The sequence below is a fragment of the Dromiciops gliroides genome, chromosome 6, assembly GCF_019393635.1.
Source record: "Dromiciops gliroides isolate mDroGli1 chromosome 6, mDroGli1.pri, whole genome shotgun sequence".
Classification (NCBI taxonomy): Eukaryota; Metazoa; Chordata; class Mammalia; order Microbiotheria; family Microbiotheriidae; genus Dromiciops; species Dromiciops gliroides.
In genome coordinates this window covers 246,890,952-246,911,735 of record NC_057866.1, presented here as the reverse complement: position 1 = coordinate 246,911,735, position 20,784 = coordinate 246,890,952, and the positions used below count along the sequence as shown (strand labels likewise).

Below are 20,784 nucleotides of genomic sequence, written 5' to 3'. Positions count from 1 at the left end.
ATGTTACATAAATGATTCTTTTTATGCCATTGTATCTACATTTTGAAATTAATAGTATAAGTTTGTTTTCATAGAGATTTTCATTCTTTTAAGATTGTGTTTTGTTTTTCGAACTGATTATTTGATCAAATTATATAAAGTATTTCCTTGGTAAATTGATTAGCATGACAAGTGTAAGTTTAATTCTAGAGATATTATTTTTATAAAAAATATTATTTGGAATCATTGTACATTGTAACTTATATTCTGACTCAAAGCAAATTCACAGTTTTTGTGATCATTTCACATTTTTTTGTGATCATTATTATCCTCAAATTTTAAATCCATATGAGACTTGGATTATGAGAATTTACCACTTAAGACATTAATTGCCTTTACCCATGAGAGGAATACATACAAGAGCAGGCATTGAACTCTCACAGAAGGGGAGACACTTATGAAGTCCAGGTACTGCACAGATGGCTGGAAGTTTTCATCCCACCCATCTCATTCTACAACTGGCTTCTATTCCCCTACAATATGCCTGATGCCATGGACGTCTCAATCCCGTGCATCTGATTAAACCTGACACAGTTTCCTCCAATATATTTGGTGGCATGAACGTATATCCCATACACCTATTTTAATCCTGACATACTGCATAGGCTGTATATATTGCTCAAGTGGGGGAATGCTCATATCCCTTCAATTCTCTATTCTTTTATGGTAATCCCCATAATTCTTGTCTTCTCAATTCATGTTTTTAAGAACTTTCATTGTATTAAATTTAATCATTGACAATGCTATGCTAAAGTTTAGTAAAAAATCCAGCAATTGAAACAGTTAAAGAAGAGAATCCAGCTTTCCAGTCCAGAGTACAGAGCCCAGTTTTCCAGACCAGAATCCAGCTTCCTCCTGATGACATATTACCACTCCAAGAAGACAAGAGAACTGAGAAAAGACTTCCAAAGGCTTAATTATTTTTTACTGTTTCATCAAGGAACACCTGTTCCTAGAAGAAACAAAGGGGGGAATGTGATGAAATAATGGGATTTAGCAGATACTCAAAGACCCACCTGGAGATTAATCTAAACTGATTGAATCAAGTGAGAGTGATTGACTGCTGATTAGCCTACTTCAAAGTTAACTAGATTGTAATTACACCTGGCTAGCCCTTAATGGATGTGGAGGATGCCAACCAATCAGCTTGAAGCAGTGTGTAAGAACCACCTCTGTTCCAGACCTATAAAAAACTTCCACAATCAGTTTGCTAAAGAGTTCTTGGTTAAAGCAGGTTCGTGGAGGAGGACTTGAGGAAGAACCCAACCAGGCTAGAACTCTATTGGAGATAGGCCTTTTCTTAACTTTCTGAACTCCATGTTAATACCTGTATGATTTAATAAATGTTTAATGCCCAAAGACTGGTGCTAAAGCTTATAATTTAATGTGACCACAGCATAGATTTTAAACATCACAGTTATATATGTACAATCATGTTAAACATATTTCTACATCAGCTATGTTGTCGAAGAAGGATCAGAAGAAAAGGCAAAAGAAATAAAAGAAAGAAGAAACAAACAAAAAAAGTAAAAATAGTGTGCTTTGATCTGCATTCAGAACCCATAGTTCTTTTTCTGGTTGTGGAGAGCATTTTCCATCATGAGTCTTTTGCAATTGTCTTGGATCATCATATTGCCGAGAAGAGCTTGTTCTATCACAGTTAATCATTGCACAATGCCGCTGTTACTGTGTAAAATGTTCTTCTGGTTCTTCTCATTTAAGTCAGAATCAGTTCAGGTAAGTCTTTCCAGGTTTTTATTTTCTCTAAAATATGCCTGCTAATGATTTCTTATAGCATAATATTATTCCCTTATATTCATATCTACAACTTGTTTAGACATTCTGCACTGGATGAGCATCAGCTCAATTTCCAATTCTTTTTCACCATGAAAAGAGCCACTATAAATATTTTTGTATATGTGGGCATTTTTTCTCCCTTTTTAAATCTCTTTGGGATCTAGACCTAGTAGTGGTATTACTGGGTCAAGGGATATACGCAGTTTTATAGTTTCGGGCAAGTTACACATTGCTTTCCAGAATGGTTGAATGAATTCAGAACACCACCTAACATACATTAGTGTTCCATTTTCCTCTATCTTCTCCAATATTTATCATTTTCCTTTTCAGTCATATTAGTCAATCTGATATGTATGAGATGGTAACTTACAGTTGCATTTCTCTAATTAATGGTTATTGAGAACATTTTTTTCTCATGACTAAAGATAGCTTTAATTTCTTTACCTGAAAATGGTCTGTTGATATCTTTTTATCATTACTTAACTGGGGAATGACTTGAATGCTTATAAATTCAATTAAGTTCTCTATATTTTTGAGAAATAAGGCCTTTAGCACAATCACTGGATGTAAAAAATTCCCAGCTTTCTGCTTTCCTTCAAATATTGGTTGCATTGGTTTTGTTTGTGTAAAACTTTTTTAGTTTAATGTAATCAGGATGATCCATTTTGCATTTCATAATGTTCTCTATCACTTGTTTGGTTATAAATTCTTCCCCTCTCCAAAGATCTGACAGTTAAACTATTTCTTCCTCTCCTAATTTGCCTATGGTATCTCCCTTTATGCCTAAATCATGAACTTATCTTGACCTTAATTTGGTATGCAATGTAAGATGTTTAATTTGTATTATATTTTGCCCAATGGTTGAGCCTGTATAAAATCCTTTCAATCCTGTCTCATCTCAGAGTAGTTTTCTCTCCCAACAATTTTGAAAATAAGCAATATCAATTGTTTTCTGTTTCTGTTAACCTATATACCAATTCGCTTTAAAAATTTCCCCAAGGGGCAGCTAGGTGGTGCAGTAGATAGAGCACCAGCCCTGGAGTCAGGAGAACCTGAGTTCAAATCGGACCTCAGACACTTAACACTTACTAGCTGTGTGACCCTGGGCAAGTCACTTAACCCCAATTGCCTCACTTATAAAAATTTTTTTTTCCCCCAGCCTCTCTTGTTCTCACTTCCTGGATTCCCCACACAATTATACCTTATCAACTTGCAATGCTATGTATGACTTCATATTAAAATTCATATTAAATTCACAAGTGACCCCAAATTATTTGCCTTACCTCCTTTCCCCCCTGTCTATAACACTAAACATTTTATTTATCCAGGGGTCTCTGCCTATTCATAGTCCCTTGAGGACAAAGATCATGTATTATACTTCTCCTTTGATCCCAAAAGGATTCATCACTATGATATGCACATAATACATGATTCATAGATTCATAGATAGATAGAGATGGAAATAGAGATAAAGTAGAAATAAATATAGAGATAGAGATAGAGATAGAGATATTGGAAGAATTCTAAAAGAGGTACCAGGAGGTTTATGAATTCAAATATACTTTTTTTCAGAATAAAACTCACAAAATCTCTGTCTTGGAAGGAACCTCAGAAGCCATCTATATCAACCCATATATATGAAATGGAAAAAAAATTATTAATGTATAAGTATTTTGGTTTAATGAAATTCAGTCAATAAACATTTATTTAATGCCTAACATTTGCCAAGCACTATGTGCTAAACACCATATAATATAAATTATATTGAAGATAAGTTCCTGCACTCAAGAAGCTTACAATCTAATGGGAAAAGACAATAAACAGAAGGAAGCTCAAAAGCAGAAAAGGAATGGGGGTGGAGAGTTGAAGGTACCCAATGTGAGGGAATGGTGGAGAAGTCACAGAGGTTTCATAGCAGTACAGCCAGGTGAGAAATAAAATGTCTGAACTGAAGTCCTTCCTTAAATTGAGGGTTTGGCATTAATGGTGCCACTCTTCAATCAGAAGTGTACAGGGTAGTGATGAAGTGGAGTACCAAGGCTGATGGGATATTACAGGCTGATGAAATAATGGGAAATAAGATTAAACAAGGATTTTTTCCATTATAGGGTACCCCAAGTTTGGAAATTCGTCTGCCACTGCTGATCTGCACTACTTCTGCAATGTACAGCCTTAGAGGATTACTTGGGAGCCCTCAGAGGTTAAATGGTTTTCCCTGAGTCTTAGAGCCAGTAGGTGTCACAGGTGGGGTTTAAACTCAGATCTTCTTGATTAAAGGATAGTTCTCTAACACACAATCTATGCTGCCACTCAGTGAAATGAACATATCTTTCACATGGATCATACTTAGCATATAAAGGAATGTTATATGTAAACCAAACCAAAAAAATAGTCAACAGTAGATCAAAGAAAGGAAATTAGAAACTCAAGGACTGCTTATCAATTGTCCAGGTTAATGGAGATCCCACCTGTAGGACAGTACCAACTAGCCATTTCTATGATAGAAATATTAACAATTTGGTTATTAGGAAATTGGAGAGTGCTTAAGAGTATAGTGCATCTCCCTAAGTAAAATTTAAGTTTCTGAAAGATTGGAACCATCTCTTCCACTTCTCTGGTATTCTTCCAAGAGCATCTAGTATTCTACTGTGAATCAATGTTCACAATGTAGACATGTAAAAATGTTGACTAGATGAATAGATAATGATGGTTACAGTGAAAATGATGATTGACCCAGTTAATCCATCGTCATAAAGTTTCTGCCTTATTTGGAAATAACCTTAATTTACATGAACTACAAATTTCATCAGAAAGTAATCTGTTATAAAATATAAAATCATCATACAATAGTTGATGAAATGATATAATTCAAAGAATGTCCGGAAGTTAAAATTTTTATACTACTCATATCAAGTAGTTACAAATCATTAAACTTACCTCACATGATATTTTAGCTGGTAACACTAGTACTGATGACAAACTGCTTTCAGGAGTTTCCAATGCTGCCTCAGTCTCCTCTGTTGTATTTGTTTCTATATAGAGTTCCATCCCTATTTCTTGTGGATTATTAACTTCAAAGTAATTCTGGGATCCTAGAAGAAAGTCATTGTATTAAGTTATAAAACAGTTAATTTATTCTTTCTAAATATCAGTAGGGTCAATAGTTTAGTAATCAATTCACCAAAATAGTTTTTAAGATGGTTGAAATAGTTTAAATAATTGATACATCAAGCATCTATGGATTACATATTCTTTTGAAAGTCATTATGCTAGACAATGTGGGACATGCAAAGATGAATAAAACATGGTCCCACAGAAAAAATGTTGTTTATTTGTAGAGATAATACTTTGATTTGGGGTTCGTTGTTTTTAGGAATCTCAGTATTCTTTCCAAAAATTCTTTCCATGCATTTTTATCCTCTGTAAGTCCATAACAACTCCTTTAAAGAGCTATCCAATGTGCTAGAGGATTTTCTTCAGTTTTTTAAAAACATATATTGATGCTCTCAATGTGTCACATGATGTCTAGCTGTTATCTCTCATTTTTACTATCTGATTGGCTTATCACAGTGCTTGATTTGGAAGTTGGGAAACCTATGATGAGAAAATGAGGCCAAGATAAGTTAAGAGATTTGACAATGGTTAATTTGGAAACCCCATTCTAACTTATCTTGGCCTCATTTTGTTCAGTTGTAAAATAGAGAAAATAGCATTAGTACTTATATAACATAGCTGTCATAAGGTTTTGACCTATAGATTATCATATTAATGAAACACTTGTTGTTTGTTCTTCATTTTCAAAGAAGACCATGATATTGGGTGGTGATGTCATGACTTGCAATAAATTGGATTTAAGTGAGGGATGGCTGTGCAAAGTCACCAGCCTCATTCTCTCCTCCAGTCATTTGGGACCAGTGGCAAGATATATATCAGAATGAATGGGGATGGCCCCGATGCAGTGGGAGACTTTGGCTTTTTTAACCTAATGTCTTCCGCAGGTCTTAGTGTTATGAGGCAATACCCAGTCAATGATTAAAGGCTAGATATGAAGTGAAGCAAAGAATGTCCTCCTTTACCCAGTCAAAACAAACAAAAACTATCTAAAACTATAATAAAGAACTAAGTCTCTAAGCATTTTATGTAATATTCTGAATATAGAAAATCATTAATCCAAAAATTCACCTATTCTGAACAATGTTATTTGAATCTACTGCTCTTTGTTAGCTAGTTCCATATCCCAGTTTTCTTTAATTAAAATACTACCTACTTCAAACACAGACAGTTTGAACTTGTTTTTCTGTTCCCTTCTAAAGAGAATTAATGGAATTGTCCTTTATTATTCTTCATTTACATATCTTCTTTTTCTCAGGGTGGTATGTAACTCTTATTGATATTATGCACAAAATCCCTGGGAGGCAAATCAGCTTTCCTTCCTAATTCTGACTGGGGAAATAAGAATAAGAAAAGGAGAAGACTGTTTTCACAGTCCCTTCCTCAATACTTTCCACTTCTCTTCCCCATCTTAAAATCCATATGATTCTCATTTTCATTGTCAAATGTAGAGCCATTCTAAGTAATTATTTGTTTCCTACCTAATTTATTTTTTAAAAAAAGAAGCCCCCGCCCCCTAAAAATCCTCAGAGATTTGCACTTGCAGAAAAATGGACCCAATGAATCAATCAAACCTTATATAAATTTTACCATATTTCTACAATAACACATCATCTGCCACTACCACATTTTACAGACCAGGAAGGTGACATCAAGTACAGTTGAGAAATATGTCCAACATGACACAAGTACTATCTGGCATAGATGGGATCTAATGCCCATCCTCTGACTCTAATTCCAATAATCTTTATACTATGCCATGTAGTTAATGAGATTTTTAAAAAAATTAATAGGTTTTTAGTATTTGTTTACTCTCCCTCCAACATCACTCCTTACCTAATTAAAAAAAAATCACACAAAAAAAGAAAGCTCTTGTAACAAAAAATGCACAATGGAACAAAAATTGCACTGCCCATTTCCAAACATAAGTCTCATCCTGCATCTTGAGTCCATCCCTTCTCTGTCAGAAGCAGGGTAACATATTTTATCACTACTCCTCTGGAACTATGGTTGGCAATTGCATTGATCAGAGTTCCTAAATCTTTCAAAGCTCTTTGTCTTTATAATCCTGCTGTTATTGTTGTCCTAGTTCTGCTCACTTCACTGTACATCAATTCATATAAATCTTCCCAGGGCTTTTCATCATTTTTAGTGCACAAATGGATTCTTAAATTCATTTATAATAATTTGTTCAGTCATTCCTCAAATTATAGCCATCACCTCATTTTCCATTTCTGCCACTACAAAAAGAACTGCTAATAAAGGTGCATTAATATAGTCCTTGAAAGCTTGCAAAACACTTTACACGCCATTTCAATTGATTCTTAAAACAACCTTGAAAGGAAATTGCTATTATTATCCTCATTTTCCCTGGGTGAAAAAAAGGCAGATGGAGGTTAAGTGATTTGCTGAGGACCACACAGCTGGTAAGTTTCTGAAATCAGATTTGAAGTTAGGTCTTCCTGACTCCAAAACTAACATTCTATCCACTCTGCCACCTAGACACAATAAGTGTTTTTGTAAATATGCATCCTTTTTTCTCATATCTTCCCTATTTTCAGATATAAGCCCAAGTGGTGGTATCACTCTGCAAGTTTAGGGTATGCAATATTTGTGACTTCTGAGGTACAGTTCCAAGTTACTTTCTAGAATGACTTGGCCAAATCATGTCTCCAACAACAGCATTAATATGACTATTTCCTAAAGCCCCTCCAGCATTTGTCATTTTCTATTTTTGTCATATTGGACAATCTGTTGGGGTATCAGTTCTGTTGGCAGATAGTTAAAAAATAATTTTCTAAAAGTATCCCTTATTTCTTCTCCATTTGTTATGAATTATCCTTTTCATTCCTGATATTTTGGGTTTTTTCTTTCTTTCTTTTTTTCCTTCAGGTATGTGGCACAGTGGATAGTGAGCTGAGCCTGGAATCAGGAAAAATTGAGTTCAAATGTGACCTCAGATACTTTCTACCTCTATGACCCTGGGCAAGTAATTTAAACTCTCTGCTTCATTTTACTCATTTCTAAAATGGGGATAATAATAGCACCTACCTTACAAGGTTGCTGTGAGGATAAAATAATATTTTTTAAAAGTAGTGGTGCAATGTCTGGTGCAAAGTAAATTATATATAAATATAAACTTGTATTATCATCTAATTTTAAAATGTTTTATTTGTGCCTTTTTGCTTTTATCCCTAGCAGTTTCTTTTTTAATCTTCAGAATTTCTATTTTGGTATTTAATTGTTTTACTACTTGTTGGTTTACTAGTATTAGCTTCATAGGTCATTCTCTTTTGCAAACATTTAAGAGATATGAAATTTCCCCTCTGCATTCATTGTTTTGCATCCTCTAAAATTATGATATTTTGCCTCTCTTTTATTTTTGGGGTCATTTCCTTTGGTGTTATCTGTTTATTTTGTTATTCTTTGGCTCACAAATTATTTACATTCTTTGGTCTCCAAAAAATTTTATCCTTCAAAGATCATCTATTGAATGCAAATTTATTGTATTGTGGTCAGTAAACTATGCTTAAATTTTCTGCTCTCCTGAATTTGTTAATAAATTTTAATGCTTTAAGAAAACGTAATTTCTGTAAACGTGTCACATATGGCTAAGAAACATCTAGAGATTTTTCTATTCCCATTCAGTATTCATCAGGTCTATAATACCCAACTTTTTTTACATTCTATTTAGTTCATTAGTTTCTTTTCTTTCTTATTTAATTTTGTCTAGGCATGAAGGGGCTATATTGACATCTTCCACTATTATGGTTTTATTGTCTATTCCTCTCTCAGATTTATTTATCTTTTTACTTAAGCATTTAGATGCTATAATTTTTTTATGAATGTTAAGTATTTATATTACTTCACTGTCTACGGTGCTTTTTAACATAATGCAGTTTCCTTGTTAAGACCTTTAAATAAACTCTATTTTGCCTTTCTTTTTGTTTAGGAAAATAACATATATTTTTCTAGATTTTAATTTTAACTCTGTGTGGATCTCTATTTCCAAGTATTTTCCATATGAACAACTTATTGTTGGATTCTGTTTTCTAATCCATTTTGTGATGCTTTTCTGTTTTCTGGGTGAATTCATTCCATTCACATTCACAGTTATCATCATTATCCATGTATTGCTCTCCATCCTAAATACACACACATACATACATACATACACACACACAGAGATTTTCTCATTTTGCTCCCCACAACTTCTTTACAAAGAAGAAAATGTGGAGAGAAAAGAATATCCTTAGATCAAGTGCTAGAGGTAGAGAAAGAAATGAGAGTGATACAGGAAAGTTATAAAAAAAAAGTCAACAGCTTGAAAAGCCAAATGGAAAAGCTCTCTGAAGAAAATAATTGCTTAAGAATTAGGATTAAGGAAAGTGAAGCTAACGACTCTATGAAAAACTAAGACACAATAAAGCAAACCCAAATGAATGAAAAGTAGAGGGCAATGTGAAGTATTTCCTTGGAAAAAACATCTGACTTGGGAAATAGATTCAGGAGAGATAAATTGAAAATTATTGGACTACCTGAAAAATAATCAATAAAAGAGCTTAGACATCACCTTCCAAGAGATTGTCAGTGAAAATCACCCTGATATTTTAGAAGCATAAGGTAAATTGGAAATTGAAAGAATCCATTGAGAACCACCTGAAAGAGATCCCAAAGTGAAAACTTCCAGGAATATTATAGCCAAATTCCAAGAAGAAATATTGCAAGCAGCTAGAAAGAAACAATTCAAGTACTGTGGAGCCACAGTCAGGATAACGTAAGATCTAGCACTTCTACATGAAAAGATCAGAGGCCTGGAATTTGATATTCATGAGGGTAAAGGAATAGGAATTACAACCAAAAATCACCTGCCCAGCAAAACTGAATAAAATATTTCAGGGGGAAAAGTGGGACTTCAATAAAAAAGAGGACTTTCAGGTATTCATGATGAAAAGACCTGAACTGAATAGGAAATTTGACTTTCAAATACAAGACCATAGAGAAGCATTAAAAATATAAACAGGAAAAAGAAATTGTGAGGGATGGTAAAAGTTAAACTGTTTAAATTCCTACAGGGGAAGATGATACTAGTAACTCATAAGAACTTTCTCAGTATTAGGGCAGCTGAAAGGAATAAATTTAGATAGAGGACATGGGCTATGATTATGATTATGAAGGGATGATATCTGTAAAGTATTTATTTTTTGTTTAGCATTTTTTGTGGGGCAGTCGGGGTTGGGTGGCATGACCAGGGTCATGCAGTTGGGGAGTTTCTTATGTCTGAGGCCAGATTTGGGCTCAGGTCCTACAGGGTCCAGGGTGGGTGCTTTGTCCACTTTGTCACCTAGGTGCCCCATGAGGACAACTTTAAAACAAAATTAAGGGGTGAGAGGATTGCACTGGGAGAAAGGAAAACAGAGAGGTGGAATGGGGTAAAGTATCTCACATAAAAGAGGAAAGAAAAAGCTTGTGATGTGGAAGATGAGGGAGGAGCAGGGGAGTGAATGACCCTTACTCTCATCAGAAGTGGCTCAAAGAGGTAATAGCATACACACTCAAGTGGGTATGGTAATATATCTTGCCCTGAAGTGAGAGGGAAAGGGAACAAGGGGGTAGGAGTGAAGGAAGGGAGGGAAGATTGGCAGATGGCAGTCAGAAGCAAAACACTTTTGAGGAGGAATAGGGTAAAAGAAGATAGAAAATAGAGTAAATATCACAGGGAGCAAATGGGATGGAGGGAAACAGAGTTAGCAATAGTAACTGGGGAAAAATTTTGAAGCAGAGGCAATGTAAGATGAGGATGATGGTAAGGATGATGATGGTGGTGGTGGTGGCATTTTGCTGGGGGTATTGTGAAGAAAATTCTTTGTTAGGTATAAGGTACTATATAAATGTTAACTATTATTTTTGTTGCAATAATCATTGTCATGGGTGTTTTGTAATTAAATCTCCCTTTAAAATACTATACAAATGTAGTTTACAAAAAAAAAAAAAAGATGAGCAGGATGCTATCAGGAAAACCTGGAAAGAGTTACATGAGCTGATGCAAAGTGATATGTACTATATACAAAATAACAAGCAACATTGTATGGTGATCTGCTATGAATGACTTAGTTATTTCCAGCAATGCAATGATCTAAGACAATTCTGAAGGATATATGAAAAATGCAATCCATCTACAGAGAAGGAACTGATGGTACCTGAATACAGATGGAAGTATATTTTGTTGTTATTGTTGTTAGATCCTTTTTCTAAAGTTGTTTTTTGTCTGCTATGTTTTGCATGACTGTACATGTATAACTTATATTGAATTTCTTGAGTTCTAAAGGTGGGGATAGGGAAGAAGGGTGAGAATTTGGAACACAAAGATTTAAAAATTGATGCTACCATTTGTTTTTACATGTAATGTGGGGGAAAATTCTAAACAAGCAAACAAACAAACAAATAATTTTTTTTTAAATCCTCACTCCTAATCAAGGAATTGGACTATCTGTTTGCCTCTAACATCACAGCTAACCACTACTCACTTCTACTTATCCACTGAGATCAGTGAGGTAAGTTTCTATATATCATTCTTCAGAACACTCCCAGACTTCTGAACAAATATGCTGGAAGAATTAGTGGTCAGGCTGGTAATTTATTTTTATTTTTAATTTTATCTATATTTAGTTTAAGGATAGGTTAGATGTGCTGCCTTTACTGTAGGGTATTATTAAGTAGATTTTTTGATTGTAAGAAAACATCAGAAAAACTTAGAATCATCATGCTAATAAATCAAATGCAAAATCATAAAACTTTAGAAATCAATTTCTTCAACCATCTAATTGAATTATAATAGCTGCAGGCCAGGGAGGCTAAGTAAGCTACCATAAACCATACAGTCAGTTGAAGTTTTGGGCAAAACCCCAGACCTCTGTATGTAAACTCTCTATAGTGGCATTATTCAGGCAATAAAACTGATAACAGCAATTGATTTTTGGTGCTATAGTATAATAAAAAATCCAATTCAATTAAATTTAATAAATATGTATTAAGTTCAGTACATACAAGGTACTTTGCTAGATACTGAGGATAAGGAGACAAAAGTGGAGCTGTCCCTGCCCTTGAATGATCTTCTACTGGGGGAATAGCTTTGCTTGCACTCTGGCTTCTTTGATGGGAAGAACCCTTCAAAGGAAAGGGCAATATCAATATTCTCTAAGATGTGCTGACACACCCAGGCAAATTCATCAAAGTCTTTCTTTGCAATTTTGCTGGAGAAAGACAACATGAACAAAGATAAAATATAAAACTGTGTAGGAAATGTAGACCAAAGGAAAATCAAATTGCTATAGGAATATTTGAGCAAGAAGAAAGCAAGAAAATCCAATGAAGACACCTGAGTCTAAGGGAGAGATGAGACAGTTCAAGGAGGTAGCATCTGAATAGAGCCTTGAAGGTGGATCAGATTCCGGGAAGAGAGGGCAGATGATGCAAATGTGTATGCGATGGCAAGCCAAGCTCAAGGAATAGCAAAGAGTTCCATTTTGAGGGGTAGAAAGCTAGGTTGGACCTAGAATACTGAGGGTCTTAAATGCCAGGTTAAGAAGCTGAAAGCAATATAAGGGAGCCATTTGAGATTTCTGAATATGTCAAAATTCTGCCGGAGAAATTTGATATTAGAAGTTTTGTGCAAAATTAATTGAAGACTGGCAGAGACTGGCTAGGCAAGCAAATGAGGTAATGATTATCATGCATATAATTTAGAATTGGAAAAGCCCTTAGAGTTCATAAAGTATCTCTCATATTATGGATAGGGAAACTGAGGCCAGGAGAAGCTGAGACTTTTTCAGGTAGTAAGTAGAAGAGGCAGGATTTGAACATATGTTCCTCTGACTTCAAATTCAGTTCTCTTCCAACTCTACCATACTTCCTCTATATTAAAATTATGTATTGAGGAGCATTTGGTTGTTCTATATACATGTATATATACTACTTAACTTCTGAAGGAAAGAAAATTCTGCATTTTTTTTTCTTATTGACTGCTTAGCTGCTAGCTAATTTTGTAGGCCATAAAGGAGAGTGCTATAAAGAATTACTGATCCCTCTGCCAGAACATTGCAAAGTCATCTAGTTGTTCCATTATCAAGCCCATCAGCTTTCCATTTTTTGACCTTGGAAGATATAATTTTTGAAATGCATTCCTTCTACATATATTCTTTGTATATAATGGTAGCTTCCTTCTCACCCAAATATGGACAAATTATCAAATCTCACTAGACCAGTTTCCCTTTCAACAAAAATGGGATAAAACCCCACTCTGGCTGTTGCATAGTGAAAACAAACTGGAAAATATATGTTAATTGAAAAATTAAAAGGTTTCATTTGATATTCATTTTCCTGAGGTCATAGAGCAAAAAGAGAAAAAATATTATTAATTTTTGACAGGTTCCATATTTATTTTTCAGAGGTTTCATGGCAAAAAAGGATAACAGAACTATAAAAACCACTTGGATTCTCAAAATTATGCTGAACTTAAAAAAACCTCCTTTAATCATCACTGATAAATAGTTCTGTAATCATAACATAGCTAATTTTTTGATTATGCATAACACAGAATAGACTCCTGCCAACTCTTTTTTTAACTCTTCTGCCAACTCTTATGCAGTTTTAATGTGATAGTACAAATGTAATAATTATTCATATATATAAACAGATATGGTTCAAAAAGACTGATAAAATAATTAACTTGGGGAAATTATATCATATATATTTTATATGGTCAATCATCTAGTGAAAAGAATACCATGAAAAGAATAGCAGTGTTTGATACTCGATTTCTATAAACACATATATCTATGTATCTATCTATCTATAAAGATATAAATATGGATATAGATATAGATTATAGATATAAATGATTATTTATTTAATTAGTAATTTATGTGCAACTTATTCCCTGAATATAATCAGTGAAGCTGAGAGTGGGAAAGTACCTTAGAAGTCATCTAGTCGAATAATCTCTCACTTTAATTTTAATAATTTCAACAAGAAACATTTGCTAGACTACCTCCATAAGTCTAGTAATCATATACTCTTCACAAAATTCAGGTCAATAAACATTTACTGAGGGGCAGCTAGGTGGCACAGTGGATAGAGCATCAGCCCTGGAGTCAGGAGTACCTGAGTTCAAATCTGGCCTCAGACACTTAACACTTACTAGCTGTGTGACCCTGGGCAAGTCACTTAACCCCAATTGCCTCACTAAAACAAAACAAAACAAAACCATTTACTGAGTTTTTACTACATGCCAGGCATTCTACTAAGTAGTAGGGATGCAAAGAGGCAAAAGATATTTTCTGCCCTCAAGGATGAAGGGAATCTACTGAGGACAGTCAAATAGGGGATGCAACATGCAAACTACAATATATAAACAAGATAGGTGATAGATAGATAGATAGATAGATAGATAGATAGATAGATAGATAGATAGATAGATATGGATGGGAGGGTAGATGGTTGGATGGATAGATGGAAGGAGGGCAAGAGGGAGAGAGTGTGAGAGTGTGAGAGTGAGAAGGAGGGGAAAAGGGAGTGGGAGAGAGAGATGGAGACAGAGAGAAGGAAGAAAGGAGAGAGAGAGAACATATATCAAATAATAAGTTGAAACTGATTTTAGAAACAAGACACTAGCATTAAAAGAGTTGGGGAAAGATTTCCAGTAGAACCAAAGAAAGTCAGGAAATCTAGGAGACAGAGGTGAACAGGGAGAGCATTCCAGAGATGGGGGAGAGCCAGGAAAAATGTAGAGGTTGGGGTTGGAAAATCCTGTGTAAGGAAAATCAGGGAGGTCAGTGTCACTGGATTCCACAGTTACTGGTAACAATATAAACTGCTAAACATTAAGTTTTCTCCTTTAACTCTACTTGTAAAGCATACGTAGAAGCTTGTTAAAATAAATTCAACCTATATATAACTGACCAGTTTGGAACTCTGAGAACAAAACATTTTTAACCCAGGAACCTCCTCAGAGACAATACCTTATTCTGAAATGCTGACATTATCTATCTATCTATCTATCTATCTATCTATCTATCTATCTATCTATCTATCTATCTATCTATCTATTTTTTTGTGGGGCAATGAGGGTTAAGTGACTTGCCCAGGGTCACACAGCTAGTAAGTGTCAAGTGTCTGAGGCCCGATTTGAACTCAGACCTCCTGAATCCAGGGCCAGTGCTTTATCCACTGTGCCACCACCTAGCTGCCCCCCTTGGAATATATTTAGTAGTGATATTTAATTGTCTAGCTTTTTTCCTCCTATACTTCTGTCGTGCTCTGCTAAATGTGCATTATTGCCTTAGGGCAAACTAGGGAAAGAAGAAGAATGTGGCTTTGCACATTCTCCCCAAACCCCACCCCCAGCTGCCTCTTTCTGTAGCTCTTCACTCCTATGAAATCATCCGGCCTTATTTCTTATGTCCAGAATGTTTGTTTTTTCTTCCAGAGCTTCCTTGCCTTTACATGTGTTTTCAAAAAATCTGTTATAAGTGAATTTCACTTTAATGCGAATTTGCGAATATATTACCTCTCCAAAAGGCATGAGAGGTTTTCAACTATATCACTAATTGTGAAATAAAAACACATATCACTTGTTAAAGGAATTTCAGACATCAATGTGCATTGTGGGGTCAGAAATGGGACCTTAAATCAATTAATCAATCATGTAATCTCTGATGGGAAGATTACATGGTATAGTGGATAGGGCACTGACTTGAAATCTGGAAACCTGGATTCAAATCTTATTGTAGATAATAGCCGTATGACCCATACCAAGTCACTTAACATGTTTATGCTTCATTTTCTCTAACTGTAAAATGAGGTTGTGGGATCTGCTCATATCTCAGATCCCTTCTGGACAGGAATAGTGGACCTTTCAAAGGAAAGCCCATTTTGACTGACACGTGGACAGATAGAACCAGGTATGTCAAAGTCCTAAGCAAGAAACTAAAGACTTTAGGGACACAGTTGGGATGATGTTCACTGGGGCCTTCATAAGAGAAAGGCAGATTTAGAAATGAACAACTAGTTAAGAAGACAGAGTTTGAATTTCTGAAGTACAGTTAAGGTATAGGAATAGTGAACTATTTATTGGCTAGGAATGTAGTTCATCTTTGGAGGTGTAATAAAATATATTTGCATAGAAGATTTGAGGATTACATCAAGAAAAATTTTAAAGGAGGGAGAAAATTGAAAAATGCTCCAAATACATTCCCCAAGCCTGATGCCAAAAAAGAGGAATTAAGAATATCCATGGAGGTTGGTTAGTGGGGGCAGCTAGGTGGTGCAGTGGATAGAGTAACAGACCTGGATTCAGGAGGAACTGAATTCAAATCTGGCTTCAGACATTTGACACTTACTAGCTGTGTGACCTTGGGCAAGTTCACCTAACCCTCATTGCCCCACACAAAAAAAGAGATTGGTTAGTGAAATGAATTATCAATGGAGTATAGTGTAACAGAAGAGAATACCGAAGAAAGGCAACAAGAAGACCCACAGCCTGATGAGGTGGTCCATAAATAGGAGAAGTACACTCAGTTCTGCATATAATATGTATTTTGAAAACTCAATTTTGTTCCAAAGTGATTGCCATATTTGAGGGAACATTTTGAGCATAACTAGAATTTAGAGTTAGCTTCTGGAAGATTTCTTCCAAACATCAGAAAGAACATAGAAAATAACATTACTTCCCAAGTACTCACCAGCTATACAGCCTTTCCCATTCCCACTTCTACAGGTAAACTTTGGGCCTTTATCAAGGGAAAATATCATATTTATTGTTTATCTTCTGGCACAGTAGGGGCTATGGGTAGAGGAGGGAGAGTCCACACTACTTCCATCCCTTTGTCTATGTCCACCTAGTGGAGTTGCAATTGTCTGGCCAATTTACTCTTTTTATTTTCTAGGACAATGGGGGTTAAGTGACTTGCTCAGGGTCATACAGTTAGTAAGTGTCAAGTGTCTGAGGCCAGGTTTGAACTCAGGTCCTCCTGAATCCAGGGCTGGGATTTTATCCACTGTGTCACTTAGCTGCCCAACATTTATGTATTTCTTAACCATTTAACATGTATAAAAACACATCACTGATTTTTTATTAGGTTCTTATCTTGTGTGTGTATATGTCATGGATGAAGAAGCTTCATTCCTCCCTCCCCCCAAATTCTGTGGTTTTTATTATGATTTTGCATATTGAGGTGTTTTTTTTGGGGGGGTGCCTATGCCATGTCATACCAGAATTAACTACATGGCTAACAAACAACAAAACAACATGAAATCTGATCTGAATGTAATGAGGCGAAATTGGCCACATGGCTCACACCAAGATTTTCTGAGATGTGACTCAGCTGGAATATGGTTATAAGAGAGTGTATCTTATTCAGTAATTTGCTCCCCGACCATTTATTAAACACATTCTCTGTGTAAAGCACTTTGCTAGATACTGGGGAAAATGCAAAGATAATTTAGACATGGTTCTTGTTCTCATGAAGTTTATCACCTGGGGGAAGGGTGGGTGGTACTCTCATTCTCTCTCAACCTCTGACAGTTGCCCTACATTCTACTGCTATTAATATTGTTCTAATATTAGTAAAAAAAAAAAAGGCTTTCTTCACAAACAACCCTTTAAGATAGGTTGTACAAGTAAAATTATTTCCTCATCATTCAACTGAAAATACTTTCTCTAGAGTTACCCATGATCTCTAAAACCAATGACCTGTTTTCACATTTTTTTGGGGGGTGGGACAATGAGGATTAAGTGACTTGCCTGGGTCACACAGCTAGTAAATGTCAAGTGTCTGAGGCCAGATTTGAACTCAGGTCCTCCTGAATCCAGGGCTGGTTCTTTATATACTGCACCACCTCGCTGCCCCCTCACATCTTTTTTAAAAGTTCTCTGTAGCACCCAGTGCCACTGAGCATCCTTTCCTCTTATACCTACTCTTTTCTTTGTTTTTTGGGACTCTGATCTTTCTTGGCTCTCTTCTTATTCATCTGGAAGTTCCTCCTCAACCTCTGTGGTTAGACCCTCAATCATGTCTTTCACATTCCAAGACCCTGGCAATGCTCTGCCTTGGGGACTTTTCTGTTTTGTCTCAATATTCTCAAGGATTTCTTCAGTTGCCATGGGTTCACCTATCATTGTAATGCAAATGACTCAGACCAATTTGGCCAGTCCTGGCTTATTTCTTGAGCCCACATCACTGCCTTCATATATGACACTTCTCACTAGATGTTGTAGAGGTTTCTCAAACTCAGGATGTCCAAAATAAAATTCGTTACTTCCCTTCCAAACCTACCCCACTTTTTAACTTCCCAGTTTCTGTAAAAGGCAATCCCATTCTTCCATTCATGAATGTCAGTATCCTCAGAATCATTCTCAATTCTTTACTCTCCCAGAGCCCCTTTCCTCCTCCAAATCTAATCCCACATAGAATTTTTTTTTTGGTGGGGCAATGGGGGTTAAGTGACTTGCCCAGGGTCACACAGCTAGTAAGTGTCAAGTGTCTGAGGCTGGATTTGAACTCAGGAACTCCTGAATCCAGGGCCGGTACTTTATCCACTGTGCCACCTAGCTGCCCCCCACAGGTAGAATTTTAATAAGTCTACCTCTCCATTTTCCCCATCCATTTCCTTCTCTATACTCACATAATCACTACCTCATTTCAGTCCTTCACCAAACTCTGCTCTGGATTATTGTAATAGAATCCTATTTGATCTTTGACTCAAGTTGCTCCCACCTCCAGGCTATCTTTTATAAAGATGCTGAATAAGTCTTTCTAAATCCCATCCCTGATCATACAACTTCCTTATTAAAATAACAAACAAAGAAACAAACAAAAAATCTGGGGGCTCCATGTTGCCTATAGGATAAAATAGAAATTATTCTATTTGGCACTTTATGATCTTTATAATCTGGCTCCAGCTTATTTTACAATCAATAAATCAACTAATATGCATTAAGAAGTTAGTACATGTTGGAGACTGGGCTAAGTGCAGAGTGTACCGAGAGAAAGAGACAGAAAGAGACAGAGAGACAGAGAGAGACAGAGACAGAGAGACAGAGAGAGAGAAGGGAGGGAGGGAGGAAGGGAGGAAGAAAGAAAGAAAGAAAGAAAGAAAGAAAGAAAGAAAGAGAGAGAGAGAGAGAGAGAGAGAGAGAGAGAGAGAGAGAGAGAAAGAAAGAAAGAAAGAAAGAAAGAAAGAAAGAAAGAAAGAAAGAAAGAAGGAAAGAAAGAAAGAAAGAAAGAAAGAAAGAAAGAAAGAAAGAAAGAAAGAAAGAAAGAAAGAAAGAAAGAAAGAAAGAAAAGAAGGAAGGAAGGAAGAAAGAAGAGAGAAGAAAAGAAAAGAAAAAGAGAAAAAAAGAAACTGAAAGTAAAGTGTGATAAAAGTCCCTGTTGTACACAAGGTTGCATCCTAAAGGTGAGTCAACAAGCACTGATATACACATGTACAAGATACAAAGTAGATACAAGATAGCTTTAGAAGGGAGGGTGCTACAAGATGGTAAGGCCACTTGGGTTGTGAGTTGAGTCTTGAAGGAAACCAGGGAGGCCAATAGGTAGAGTTTTGGAGTGAGAGCATTACAGGCATTTCCAGACTTAACCACATTCCTCCACTCTCCATTCAGGCTAACTTGGCCTCCTTTCTGTCTTATACAACTACCTCCACCCTGTTTGTGCCTGTCCCCCCAAAGTAGAAAACTTTAATTTCTTGCTTCCTCCTCTTAGAATACTTACTTTATTTCAGAGCTTGATTCAAGTGCCACCTACTCCATGGGCCTTTCCTGATCCCCAAAGCTGCTACTGTTGCCTCCCTCATTACCTTGTATATATTTTGAATTTAATTCTGTTGCATCTTTTATGTCCCAATAAAATGACCTCCTTGGGAGGATAGGGATTTTGGGGCATTTCCATTCTTTACCTCAGTACTTAGCAAATAGTAGGTAGTTAATGCATGCTTATTGATTGACTATTTCATCTCAAATGTAACTGAAGCTCAGAATGACTAAATGATTTGTCCAGCACCCAAAGTGAGCAATCATGGGTACCCATGATTTAAATGGAGCTATTTCCCAACTACAAGAATGGCATTTTTCTATGATACTGCTCTCACTCTGGCCCAAACTACCTCTGATAACAACATGTTCTAACATAGACAGAATGACTCTGGAGCTGCTGTTAAAAGTTACAGCCTTGCCTCACTTTGTGATGCAGAAATATTCAAGTCAAATCTTTTTATTGCCTTCTGTGCCCCAAACCTCAGGCATCTTGGCAATCTCATCGAGCACTCAAGATACTCCCAGAGAAACACTTTCTACATGGGCAAAACATACTCACAGACTCTACAGAAAGGTTAAAAAAAAAACAGGCAAGGACATCTAAGGACACCTAAACCTGACAGCTGAGTTGCTCTGCTAGAATATAGTCCCACATGGCTTCTGTTCTCCCGCTTCTCTTAAGACTACAATAAAAATAATAGCTAACATGACATAGCCAGACACTGTTCTAAGTGCTTTTACATTATCTCATATGATCCTCATAATAAGCCTGGGAGGTAGGTGCTACTACCATCTCTATTTTACAGATGAGGAAAATGAGGTAGACATAGAGGGATTAAGTGACTTGCCCAGGGTCACCTGGCTAATAAGTGTCTGAGGTTGGATTTGAATTCAGGTCTTCTTGACTCCAAGCTTCACACTCTATTCACTGTGCCACCTTAGCTGCCCTATTCTGCCAGATTCATAAACACAACTGGGGACAACTATTCCTCCTTGCTTTTATGAGTTGACAAAAGACAATG

General features: G+C 36.0%; 1 protein-coding gene across 2 annotated transcripts in view; it reads right to left on the bottom strand.

Moving 5' to 3' along the window:
* Positions 1–20,784, bottom strand: part of BANK1 (B cell scaffold protein with ankyrin repeats 1) — a 426,375-nt gene that overhangs the window by 296,897 nt on the left and 108,694 nt on the right. For both annotated transcript variants that reach the window (XM_043969578.1, XM_043969579.1), the window contains exon 3: positions 4,774–4,928. In XM_043969578.1, coding sequence (XP_043825513.1) covers positions 4,774–4,928 — 155 coding nt within the window. The remainder of the gene's footprint in view (positions 1–4,773; positions 4,929–20,784) is intronic.